We start from the raw sequence: 12,986 nt of genomic DNA on the forward strand, positions 1-12,986 counted from the left end.
CAGCTGATCAAGGACATTGCGGCTTCGCTGGTGCAGAAGGATACACACGACCTGATGGCGATTTCTGCTCGCAAGAGTGCTCCTTCATCGTCTTATGTCGTGAGACCCAAGATCGATACCCCAGCGACTAGGTTTATCCCGCCCTTTCGTGGCAGAGCCCCCAGCAGGGGAGGCGCTCGTGCCGACGGTAAAAGAGGCAAGAGGAGAGGATCCAAGTCCTCCCGTGGCAGAGTCTGACTGCCCACGTCCTCAGACAGCGGTAGGGGCCAGACTGAACAGCTTCTGGCAGGCCTGGGAGAAGAGGGGTGCAGACCAAGAGTCTGTGTTGTTGCTCAAGGAGGGGTACAAAATACCTTTTGTATGCAGACCTCCTCTAGTAACAGTTCGTTTAGACCTCTCTCCCAGGTATCGAGAGGAGTCAAGGAGACAAGCTCTACATCAGCAGGTTTCTCTGTTGCTAGAGAAGGGAGGGGTGGTGAAAGTCTCGGACCTTCAATCACCGGGATTTTACAACCGTCTCTTCCTAGTCCCAAAGCATACGGGAGGTTGGAGACCAGTGCTGGACGTCAGTGCGCTCAACGTTTTTGTTGTAAAAACAAAATTTACGATGGAGACCACGAAGTCCGTCCTAGCAGCGGTCAGAGAGGGAGACTGGATGGTCTCTCTCGACCTGCAGGATGCGTACTTCCACATTCCTATACACCCAGATTCTCAACCGTATCTGAGGTTTGTTTACAGGAATGTGGTGTACCAGTTCCGAGCACTGTGCTTCGGCCTCAGCCCTGCTCCTCTCGTGTTTACGAGGCTCATGAGGAATGTGGCAAAATTTCTTCATTTATCGGGAAATCGAGCCTCCCTGTACCTGGACGAATGGCTTCTCAGAGCATCGTCCCGTCATCGCTGTCTGCAGGACCTTCAATGGACGTTGGGTCTGGCAAAGGAGTTGGGACTGTTGGTGAACTTAGAAAAGTCTCAACTGAATCCCTCCCAGACGATTCTCTATTTGGGGATGGAGATTCGCAGTCTAGTTTTTCGGGCTTTTCCGTCTGCCACCCAAATAGAGCAAGCCCTGCTCAAAGTCCGCCTCATGCTGAAAAAAGACCGTTGCTCAGTAAGAAGTTGGATGAGCCTCTTAGGGACTCTGTCATCCCTGGAGCAATTTATCTCACTAGGGAGACTTCACCTTTGCCCTCTCCAGTTCCATCTAGACTTCCATTGGAACAAGAGCAAGACTTTGGAAGCTGTGTCAATCCCGATCTCCGAGCCAGTAAAAACGTGCCTGAACTGGTGGGACAGCAACATAAGTCTGCGAGAGGGTCTGTCCCTGGCGGTCAAGAACCCAAACCACGTGTTGTTCTCAGACGCGTCGGATTTGGGTTGGGGAGCGACTCTGGACGGTCTGGAATGTTCGGGTCTTTGGACGTCGGATCAGAAGAGCATGCACATCAACTGCAAGGAGCTGTTGGCGGTTCACTTGGCCTTGACGAGTTTCGAGAGCATTCTTCGAAACAAAGAGGTAGAAGTCAATTCGGACAACACCACAGCCTTGGCGTACATCTCCAAGCAAGGAGGCACTCACTCCCACACACTGTTCGTCATCGCAAGGGACCTCCTCATCTGGTCAAAAAATCGAGGCATCTCCCTGTTGACAAGATTCATCCAGGGGGACTTGAACTTCTTGGCGGACTGTCTCAGTCGGAGAGGTCAGGTGATCCCCACAGAATGGACCCTCCACAAGGACGTGTGCAAGAGTCTTTGGGTGACTTGGGGTCAACCCACCATAGACCTCTTTGCCACCTCGTTGACCAAAAGGCTCCCGACCTATTGCTCTCCAGTCCCAGATCCAGAGGCGGCCCACATAGATGCGTTTCTACTGGACTGGTCTTACCTGGACGCGAGAGAGTGGTTCACAGAGGTACTTCAATGGCTGGTAGACGTTCCAAGGAGTCTTCCTTTAAGGATGGATCTCTTACGGCAGCCCCACGTAAGGAGTCTTCATCAAAGCCTCCCCGCGCTTCGTCTGACTGCCTTCAGACTATCGAAAGACTCTCAAGAGCTCGAGGTTTTTCGAAGGAGGCAGCCAGAGCGATTGCGAGAGCTAGGAGAGCTTCTACCATCAAGGTCTACCAGTCGAAGTGGGAAGTCTTTAGAGACTGGTGCAAGTCATCATCCATTTCCTCTTCCAGTACCTCTGTAGCCCAAATTGCAGACTTTCTCCTGCATCTGAGAAATGTTCGCTCCCTCTCGGCTCCCACTATTAAGGGCTACAGGAGCATGTTGGCTTCTGTGTTCAGACATAGAGGCTTAGATCTGTCCAATAATAAAGATCTCCAAGATCTCCTTAAGTCCTTCGAGACCTCTAAGGAGCGTCGTATGGCAACTCCTGGATGGAACTTAGACGTGGTCCTAAGGTTCCTAATGTCCGACAGGTTTGAGCCATTACATTCAGCCTCCCTGAAGGATCTCACCCTCAAGACGCTTTTCTTAGTGTGCTTGGCTTCGGCTAAAAGGGTCAGTGAGATCCATGCCTTTAGTAAAAACATCGGCTTTTCTACAGATAAAGCCACATGTTCGCTTCAGCTTGGTTTCTTGGCCAAAAATGAACTGCCTTCTCGTCCTTGGCCTAAGTCGGTTGATATACCTTGCCTATCAGAGATCGTAGGCAACGAGCTTGAAAGAGTACTGTGCCCAGTTAGAGCTCTTAAGTTTTATTTAGCTCGTACCAGATCCTTACGAGGTGGATCTGAGGCCTTGTGGTGCTCAGTTAAGAAGCCCTCATTGCCTATGTCTAAAAATGCTTTATCGTATTTTATTAGATTTTTAATCCGAGAGGCTCATTCTCACTTAAGTGAAAAAGATCGTTGCTTGCTTAAGGTCAAGACGCACGAAGTAAGAGCGATAGCAACTTCCGTGGCCTTTAAGCAAAACAGATCTCTGCGAAGTATTATGGACGCGACCTTTTGGAGGAGCAAGTCGGTGTTCGCTTCATTTTACTTAAAAGACGTCCAGACTCTTTATGAGGACTGCTACACACTGGGTCCATTCGTTGCAGCGAGTGCAGTAGTGGGTGAGGGTTCTACCACTACATTCCCTTAATTCCAATATCCTTTTAATCTTCTCTTGAAATGTTTTTAATCTTGTTTTGGGTTGTACGGAAGGCTAAGAAGCCTTTCGCATCCTTTTTGATTTGGCGGGTGGTCAAATGTCGTTTCTTGAGAGCGCCCAGATTAAGGGTTTTGATGAGGTCCTGTTGTATGGGTGGTCGCCCTGGATACAACAGCTCCTGGGAGTCTTTCAGCATCCTGAGAGGATGGCTGGGCTTCGTGAGGAAAGCGGACTAATAAGGCAGAGTAATCGTCAGAGTCAGCTTCCTTACCAGGTACCTATATTTATTTGGGTTTTGTTATGATATAACTGTCAAAAACTCTAAGCATATACGCCTTTATTGTATTAATACTGGTCTCTACCCACCACCATGGGTGTGAATCAGCTATTATATATTCACCGGCTAAGTTTAATATTTAAAAATGATATTTTGATTATAAAATAAATTTTTGAATATACTTACCCGGTGAATATATAAATTAAAGGCCCTCCCTTCCTCCCCGATAGAGACCCAGCGGAATGAGAAGAACTGGAGCTGTTTACAAGTATATGCGGTATCTGGCCGATAGTCGGCGCTGGTGGGCACACCCGCAACCTTCATGGCGATCGCTCGCGAGTTTTTGTGTTTCTGTCGAGCCGTCCGAGACGTCAGCTATTATATATTCACCGGGTAAGTATATTCAAAAATTTATTTTATAATCAAAATATCATTTTTTATTGCTTTTGAAATCCCCAAGGATCACCATAAAAAACATGTCAAATTGTAAATGTATATGTACTCATATGTAAAGAAATAAAAAGGAATTTTTTTATTTTATACATATTTGAAATGCATTTTTTGAGGAAGATAATCTTGAAAAGAGGGGAAGGGTGTCATTCTGACGAGGGGAAAGGGTTCATGTGGCAAACGATGTTGAGAACCATTGCTTTGTGTTATGTATAGGAATAATTAAAAAATGTAAATAATTATTTGTATATTTCCTAACTATACAAACCTGAATCCTTTAATGTACTGTATACTGCCTGCATCAACCACCCCACATGTCCTCAGTTAAAAGTCTTAGTGAAGGTTGGTCCACTTGTCAGGTGGGGTGGACCTACCTATGAACCTGACAGACAACTATACTAATTTCATTAAACTTTTGAAGTCTTACCCATGATTAAGGGACTTGAATTAGGTTTGCATAGTTGGGAAAAATGAAAATTTTCACTATTTTTTAATTTTTATTTTACCTAAAAATAATTTCTTAGGCTGATCTCAAGAATATGTTTAAAGTCATTTTAAAAATAATAGTGCATTACCTAACTGAAATTAACAGCTTGAATTTCATATCAGAAACTAGTTTGAAAGCTTTATGTATTTGAGAATACTTTAGGTTTGTAATTGCAGTTGTGGAGAAACTTCATTTACCCACAATGGGACTTTTACTTGTAGTTTATAGATAATGTACAGTATTATGTTTCTAAAAAGTTGATCATTCTTTTCCAGGCACTAGAATTGAGTCCACTAGAGTCAGAAGCATCATGGAAGACTTTGGAAGATATATTGAGTTCCTGTCGTTTAGAGGCCCTTATTCAAAATGGTTGGGTTTGTTTGTTGGATTCGTGTTTTATGGAGGTGAGTTATCTTGTTTGTGAATTTATCCTTTTCAGACCTTCTTAAAGAATATTTATCTTTTCATGAACAAACTTCTTATATTACCTTGTTGAGGGATGGACCTGTTCTTGGATTATTTGATTAAAAATGAGGAGATTAACCAACCTAATTAGTCAAGCTTGACTTACGATTAAATTCTAAAAAAGAATATTTATAGTTATGCTAAAATGTAAATAAATCAAGATATATAGTGAATGTATTGGATAAAAGCAATATAAAATATTTAGTAAATATATTGGATAAATATGATAGATATATTATAAGGTAAAAATATGTGATAAAAGGTTAATAAACTTTTCTCACCAAAACTTGAATCTCTCTTTTAAAAACTACAATTGCTAGAATTATATTTTGGGAGTAAAATACCCATTGTCACCTGGGAACTGCTTCACGGGGTGTGTACATCAAATGCCCATGCGTCATTTTATGTGACCTATATGCAATCTTGCTAAAATTTCTTCAGTCTTCCTTTTTTTTTTTTTTTTTACTGAAGATTCCCATAGGGAAACAACTGGCTTTATTTCTTTTAACTTTGTATCATCAAATTCATCATTCAACTGAGCTTGCCATTTTGTGGTCATGAAATGCCTAAAGTCTATAATATAATCCTTAACAGGTAGTTGTTCCCACAAAAACAAACCTTGCGTAATTTAAGTGGATAAACTTTCGGCGAAGCTGGAAGTTAGCCATTAGACTAAAAGTTCGAGGTGGCAATCCTACTTAATCACTTTAGTGGGTAGGTAAGGGCTGGCTGGGATGTACCTAGTCACTTATATCTACTCAAACATCGGTAAACTACGTCACTTCTTTTCTTTTGGCTTATAGAGAGCTGGCGTCTCCTATCTCTCCTCCTTAAGGCTTAGTCATTGGACATTGGTTATGCTTTTTGCTTTCTCTTTTTGAGGTGTGATTGCGCTTCTTCCTTGACGCTTCCATGCGAACCTGTCCTAGTCGCGAGGGTGTCGTGTAATTTGTTGAGACTGATCCTCGCTCTGTGTATCTGACCTGTGGTGGGCATCGCTGTGAGCAGAGCTTGCCCTGGGATGAGCGTAGAGAGAGGCCTGCCGCCCAGGGGGAGAAATTTGGACGTCACAAGAAGGAGCCCAACCGTGATTTTTCTCCCCTAGGGGCTTTCGCTGAGGTGAATAGACCGCGAGCTTCTTCGTGCACCCCTAAATCTCGTTCCGAGACTTCCTCGCTTGTCTTCCTCCAGGGGGACAATTGAGTAGGAGCTCAGAGGGTATAACTCCTTGGCAACCTCGAGGTATTGAGGGACTTGTTGCTTCCTCTAGTGGACCCCCTTCTCCAGTCACTGTGGAGCCATTTTCCCTGGGTGACTTGTGTCAGGCATGGCCGTCTTTGGGGGTTTTTGCTCCCCCTTTAAATGAGGCGCTGCGGAAGCTCCTTTAGCACGGTACTAGGAAGGACCCTCTGCCAGAGGCTTCTACATCCTTCGCCCTGGACGTTTGTGAAGTTCAGATTTCGCTCTCTCTTAACCCTTCCACGTGTGGACGAGGTGATTGCTCACACTTACCCCTCCAATGGCCTCCTGCTAACGACGAGTCCTCTCACCATCCTGGGACTTCGTCGTCTCTTAACCTGCAGTCCCTCGTTTCTCCCCACAGGAATGGTTCCAGCCTGTTTGCTAACCTCCTACCTGCTGCAGGCACTGATGATCTTCAAGCAACGCGCGTTCCATCTGCTAGCCGATTGCAAGGACGAGACTCTTCATCTTCCCGTCCTTCGTAACGATCTTTTTCAGGACGTCGTTCTCGACGATCGGAAGATCATCTAAGAGATCACAGTTCATCTTGATCTCGGCGCTCTTCTTCGCAAAGGCGTTCTAACTCTAGAGCTTCATGCTCACGAGGCTGTTGGTAATCACGATTTCGGTGCTCTTCATCTAGAAGGCGTTCTGACTCCTGAGCTGAAAGCTCAAGATCACCAGCTAAACACTCATGATCATAAGCTATATTTTCTAGGTTAAGATCTGGACGCTCGTCTTCTCGATCTCAACGATCTCGAGGGCTACGCTCATGCTCACGAGGGTGACGCTCACGTTCACGAACATGCAGTCGATGATCACCAGGGTGACTTTCAAAATCATGAAGGAGACGCTCACGATCCCGAGCAAGGCACTCAAGACATTCTAGACGTTCACATCACGAGCTAGGCGCTCATGATCATGAACAGAACGTTCACGATCGTGAACCGTGCGTTTACAATCAAAACCTAGGCGTTTTTTCTCACGAGGAGAAGGTAGACGTTCGCCCTCAACATCTGCACGGCGCTCTGCTACTCGAAACCTCATCAATGACCTTCGATTGGACAAGGACTTCCTGACAAACAACTCTCAGAAAGGTGTCCTGTTAAGCTACCCCCAGGGCCCTTTGCTGCCTGGGGCACTTTAGCTAAGCAATTGCCTACGCAACGCTCTCCAATTGACCATTCCAGTAAGCATTTCACGAGTTGAGGCCCCTGAATCGCGAGTGATTGCTGACCCAACACCTCCGCCACTGCCTCCTTCAGAAGCTACTTCTAGCGGCAGGCTAATCCCCTTCCTGGAAGGGTTTAAGGAACCTCGAAACAAGTTTGCAAACGTTCTAATTTCGCCCAATCATCCTCTTCGCCCATCGAAAGAGGATCTCTTAATGCCCAGGAGACTGTCTCCTAGAGCGTCTCAAACACCTTCACACCTTCCCATCAAAATGCCTCCCCCCCCTTTGACACCCGCAGTAAACCACGGACTTCTTGAAATGAGGCGAGCTTGCTTCTTGGTTTGATACTTTGGTATCCAGCCTCGAAAAGTCCTTGGGTGTGGCGCTTCCACCACTGCAGCCTCTACTAGCCCAGGTCAAGGCTACTCCAAGGATTCTCTTCGGAGAGTTTGGAGTCGGGTTCTTCCCCCCTTAGTGATCTTCATCCCAGGAGTAAATCTCCCCAGGGTAGTAAAACCTCCAAAACACAGCAGTCTTCTCCAACCAGAGAAATGTTTGCTCTCCACTGCAGAGAAGTCCCTAGAATGTCTCCCTTTGACACCGGTTAAGGCTAGGGACATTCTAAGAGAGAGAAGTGGAAGATAAGACGTGACTCATCCAACCTCAAAAGAATAGGGATCTTGGCTCGCCCAGGAAAATCTCCATCCACCCTTTCCAGCCTTAACAGATAGAGGTTGTTCCCTCGGACCAACTACTTGCTGTGGAGGAATCCTCTATCACGGCAAGCTCCTCCAAACCCTTCCATCATGGAGAAGAATTTTCCTCCACAGAGGGAGTCTAAAGACTCAAAGACAATGCTGAAGAATGCCAGGACAAGGGAATCTCGTAGGCTGGAGGTAATAGTAGATCCCCTGAGGTGGTTCCCTCTCGCAACCCAGTTGATGACTGACCTACCCCAGGCTCCTATGGATGAGAGCTTGGAGGTAGATGATGGCTTGGATATGGACGAAGAATTTTGTTTTGGTCAATTGATTGTTGATTTAGCTGCAGCATCTGCTTTTTTCATAACTCAAAATCCCTACATGGTCATGAATCTGACAAGTAATGCCTGAAGATACAAAATTAATTCGTTCTGGAGTGGCTTTCGTTATGTGAATTTTTCATACTATAAGTCACGTTTTACATGTAAATCGCCTAATTCGTTCCAAGTCCTACAAAAACACCACATCAAATTTTATGATAAATCTATAACCACAAAGAAATACAGCCAAATACATTTGAATCGTTCAATATACCTAACCTAACTGTTAATACCTGTAAATTAAGGAGGTATTCGAACATAATGCAATAATAAATAGAAAATAATACAATACATACAGTACAATACAGTACATAAACAAAATATACAGTACCACATGTACTGTATTATTATTATAGGTACCCTTACTAGAGAGAGGTACAATTTGTTTAATGTGCAAACAACCCATTTTCTTCAACTGGCTCATATTTTTAATGGTTACCTATTTCATTCTCTGCCTGGCTTGCCTATCTCGTTTTGTATCTTGAAAATGTTTACGTAATATGCGGAGAAAAAAAATCTTTGCATCCTATTTCGCATCTTGGAAAAGTTTTATATGCAGAAACATTCATAACATGGGGTATCACTCTTAAAGAAATGTTTCCTCTATCTTATTTGTTAAAAAAAAAAGATGAACCTAATAAAAGAAATCTCTTTAGAAATAGCATAACCTAAGAAAATGAAACATGTTCTGCTCTTCTTTTATTCCTTTTCAATTTGTAAAAAAACACTGTGGTCAGAACGAGGGGGTAAAAAAAAAAGTTGACAACTTTGAATAACGAGCTAACTGGCTGTAACGGTAGATTTCATTTCCTGTTTGACTCGTGCTTCATACTAATATCAAAATTAGAGTTTAGTATAACTGAAAAAATTTCCTATCATTTGATGGTAATTCTAAAGAGCTTTCTTTAGAATAACTATAATTTTTTTTTGTTAATAAATAAGGAAGTTCATCATTATCATAAATTCTAGATAAATTCTAATCTTATTTACCTTCATTGGTGTAACAATTATAGTAGAAAATTATTCAAGTGTACGATAGTTAAGTAATGATAGTCTGATTTCAAAATTTTTACCTTTTTTTCACACACACACAGAGCGGTGTGTGTTTGTTACAAGGGACAAGGATTTTGGATGTCCCTAAGAATTTTTAGTCCATCCATAGACTCCATTTGCACTTTGGTGCTCTAAGCATTTAGAGAGTTCTTATGATCTTGTCTAACTTATTCATGAACTGATTAACGTGTTACTGTTTACTACATCCACTGTAAGTCTATTCCAACTATTTGCTATTTTGTATGTAAAGAAATTGTCTCATTGAGTGGTTGTGTATCTTTTCAATTCCATTTTGTATCCATTATCTCTGGACTAATTTGTGCCAAACATGAATAGATTGTTGTAATTTACATTTGTTATTCCTTCAAGAATTTTGAATGCCTCTATTAACTGTCCTCTTAGTCCTCGAGTTTGTAGATCAAATAAGTTCAAACGTTCCATCCTCTGTCTATATCCAAATTGCCTTAGTGTTGGAACTAGTTTGGTGACCATAGCTTGTACTACTTCCAGTTTATCTATATCCTTCTGAATAATTGGAGCCTAGAATTGGACTCAGTATTCTATATGGGGTCTTACTAATGATATGTTCAGCTCTAGTACAGTGTCTTTGTTTCTGTATTTGAATTGTCTCTTTATGCAACCTATTAGTTTCTGTGCTTTCTTTTCAGCTTTATGCTCTGTTTGGTGAACTTCTAATCCTTGTTGATAATAATACCGAGATCTTTCTGCTGGTCTATACTTTCTATTTCATTACCCAGCAGCGAGTAATCTGATTGTGGGTTGCTCTTAATGTATGAGTATGACTTTACATTTTCCATAGTTGAAAGGCATTTGCCATTTTCTGGTCCATTCTCCTAGCTTCATTAGATATTCTCTTAAGGCTTTTACATCTTCTGAGTTCGCAGTATATATGCCTAGTTTAGTATTGTCAGCAAATTATGCTATTCTAGCAAACTGGAATGAGATTTTGCATGAAATTTTGGGCTTGAGTTGGTCACAATTATATAGTAGTGTTGATCCTGTAGTCCCTCTGAATGAGAATCTAGTCAACATAATTGATAGGCGTATCCCTTCCCGTGTACTAAGGTACAGAGTGAAGGACAAACCATGGTTCAATGATGATTGTAGACGTGCTTATTTTGAGAAGCAGGAGGCCTATCATCCTTGGAAGGGTAACAGATCAGATTTGACCTGGAATAACTATACTCAGCTTAGAGCTTTTGCTCAGAGAGTTTATCCTTTAATTGAAAAAGAATACAATTTAAGTATTTAACCATAAAAGAAACCCTCTTTGGTACAACCTAGGAGCATAAGTGGTGGACTACCCTTAAATTTGCAATATTTGGTGTAGATGCAAGTTCCTCCTATAATTAAACCAGATATCTCTGTCACTCACTGTCCAAAGGAAAAGGTAACCCTTTTGATAGATGTGTTTGACAGCAAGCAGAGTAATTAGAAACTCGAACTTCCTCATTCCTGTTTTCCTGAGGCTAAACTACAGTGATACCTCGGTACTCGACCATAATCCGTTCGAGATCCGTGTTCGACCTCCGATTTGTTCGAGTACCGAATTTTTTTTCCCCATAAGAAATAATGGTATATATTCTATTCCGTTCCCAAGCACTCGAACAGGCCCAAAATATTAATAAAACGTGTACCTAAACAACAATAATTATCTAAATGTGTATGAAATTGGTCAGAAAATCCTATAAAACAATTTTAAACCATTTACTGTACTAAAATAAAACAATTTTAAACCATTTTCTGTACTGTAGTGAACATACCTTTGAGCAGCGGTTCGATGGCATACAGGGATGGATGTGGAGAGGATGGAAGGGGGAGGTTACTGCTTGGAAGGAGAGTCCCCTTCCATGATGTGGCGGGGTAGTTCTCCTTCAGGAGTTGTTTCTCTCTCCAATGAAAGGGTGGGCAGATCTATTTCAGGGGTTTCTTCTCTTCTTTGTCTCTTCTTTGGAGGAGAAACAGGCTTTGATGTAGCAGCTTTCTTTTCTTTTGTGAAAAACTGGTCTATTGTTAATTGTTTCTTCCTCCTCTGCAGTATTCTTCGAAAATGATACATGACACTATCATTAAACATATGCACTGCCCGGTTTGCTACTGCAATTTCTGGGTGGTATTTTTCAGCAAAAGCCTGCACATCTGCCCACTTGGAACAAATTTCATTGATGAGAGAACTTGGAACATCCTCCCTTACCTCATCCTCTTCTGAAGATTCCTGCTCCACAATCAGATCCTGCTGCTGTTGTTGTTGCAGGTGCAACAATTCCTCCACAGTCAACTCGGTAGAATGGCTTTCTACAAGCTCATCAATATCATCCTTGTCGACCTCAAGCCCCAAACTCCTGCCCATGACAACAATTTCCTCAACGACATCAGTGTCATCAGAAATTACAGGGGTAGCAGTGCTTGGACCCGCCTCTGGTTGGAAACCTTCAAACTCCCTCTCTGTGACACATGATGGCCACAGCTTACGCCAGGCAGAGTTCAATGTCCTATAGGTCACACCTCGCCAAGCTTGGTCAATCATGTTAACAGAGTTGAGGATGCTGAAGTGTTCCTTCCAGAATTCCTTTAGGGTCAACTTCGTGTCACTGGTCACTTCAAAACACTTTCTGAAAAGGGCCTTGGTATAGAGTTTTTTGAAGTTTGAAATGACCTGTTGGTCCATGGGCTGGAGTATGGGAGTAGTATTGGGGGGCAAGAATTTGATTTTGATAAAGCTGTATTCTTCTTTCAAGTCATCCTCGAGACCTGGAGGATGTGCAGGAGCATTGTCCATAACCAGAAGACATTTCATTGGCAAGCTCTTTTCAATGAGGTAAGCCTTAACCTGGGGGGCAAACACTTCGTTTATCCACTCAGTAAAGAATTGTCTTGTGACCCAAGATTTAGTGTTCGAGCGCCACATAACTGGTAGTGCACTTTTACAAATATTATTTCGTTTGAACACCCGGGGGTTGTCCGAGTGGTACACTAACAAGGGTTTGATCTTGCAATCGCCACTTGCATTTGCACACAGCAACAATGTTAGCCTATCTTTCATTGGCTTGTGACCTGGCATCTTCGTCTCGTCCTTGGTAATGTACGTATTGGCTGGCATTTTCTTCCAAAATAACCCAGTCTCATCACAATTAAAGACTTGTTGTGCGATCAAATTTTGTTCATTTATGTACCGATCGAATTCCCCCACGTATTTATCGGCTGCAATTTGATCCGAACTAGCTGCCTCCCCATGCCTAGTAACACGATGAATACCTGTTCTATTACGAAACTTTTCAAACCAACCCCTGCTCGCTTTAAATGTAAATGAATCACTTTCACTGGTACTCGGACTTTTCTTCACTAATTCTTCATAGATATGCAACGCTTTTTCACAAATGAACGCTTCACTAACACTTTCCCCGGCCAACTGTTTTTCTTTAATAAATATTAAAAGCAACTTTTCCATCTCCTCAATCACTTGTGGCCTTTGCTTAGTTACCGCCGTAACTCCCGTTGCAACATTCGCCTTCTTAATCATTTCTTTATGCTTTAAAAACGTAGAAATGGTCGACTTCGCCATTCCGTATTTTACCGCTAAATCGGACACTCGTACACCATTCTCATATTTCGCTATAATTTCCTTCTTCAA

At 42.7% G+C, this 12,986-nt stretch overlaps 1 protein-coding gene across 1 annotated transcript in view; it reads left to right on the top strand.

Moving 5' to 3' along the window:
* LOC137637028 (uncharacterized) overlaps nt 1-12,986 on the top strand; it is a 190,338-nt gene that overhangs the window by 17,060 nt on the left and 160,292 nt on the right. Inside the window, exon 3 of the mRNA XM_068369337.1 lies at nt 4,595-4,723. Within this exon, the coding sequence (XP_068225438.1) occupies nt 4,595-4,723 (129 nt within the window). The remainder of the gene's footprint in view (nt 1-4,594; nt 4,724-12,986) is intronic.

This window comes from Palaemon carinicauda, unplaced genomic scaffold (assembly GCF_036898095.1).
Source record: "Palaemon carinicauda isolate YSFRI2023 unplaced genomic scaffold, ASM3689809v2 scaffold5, whole genome shotgun sequence".
NCBI lineage: Eukaryota > Metazoa > Arthropoda > Malacostraca > Decapoda > Palaemonidae > Palaemon > Palaemon carinicauda.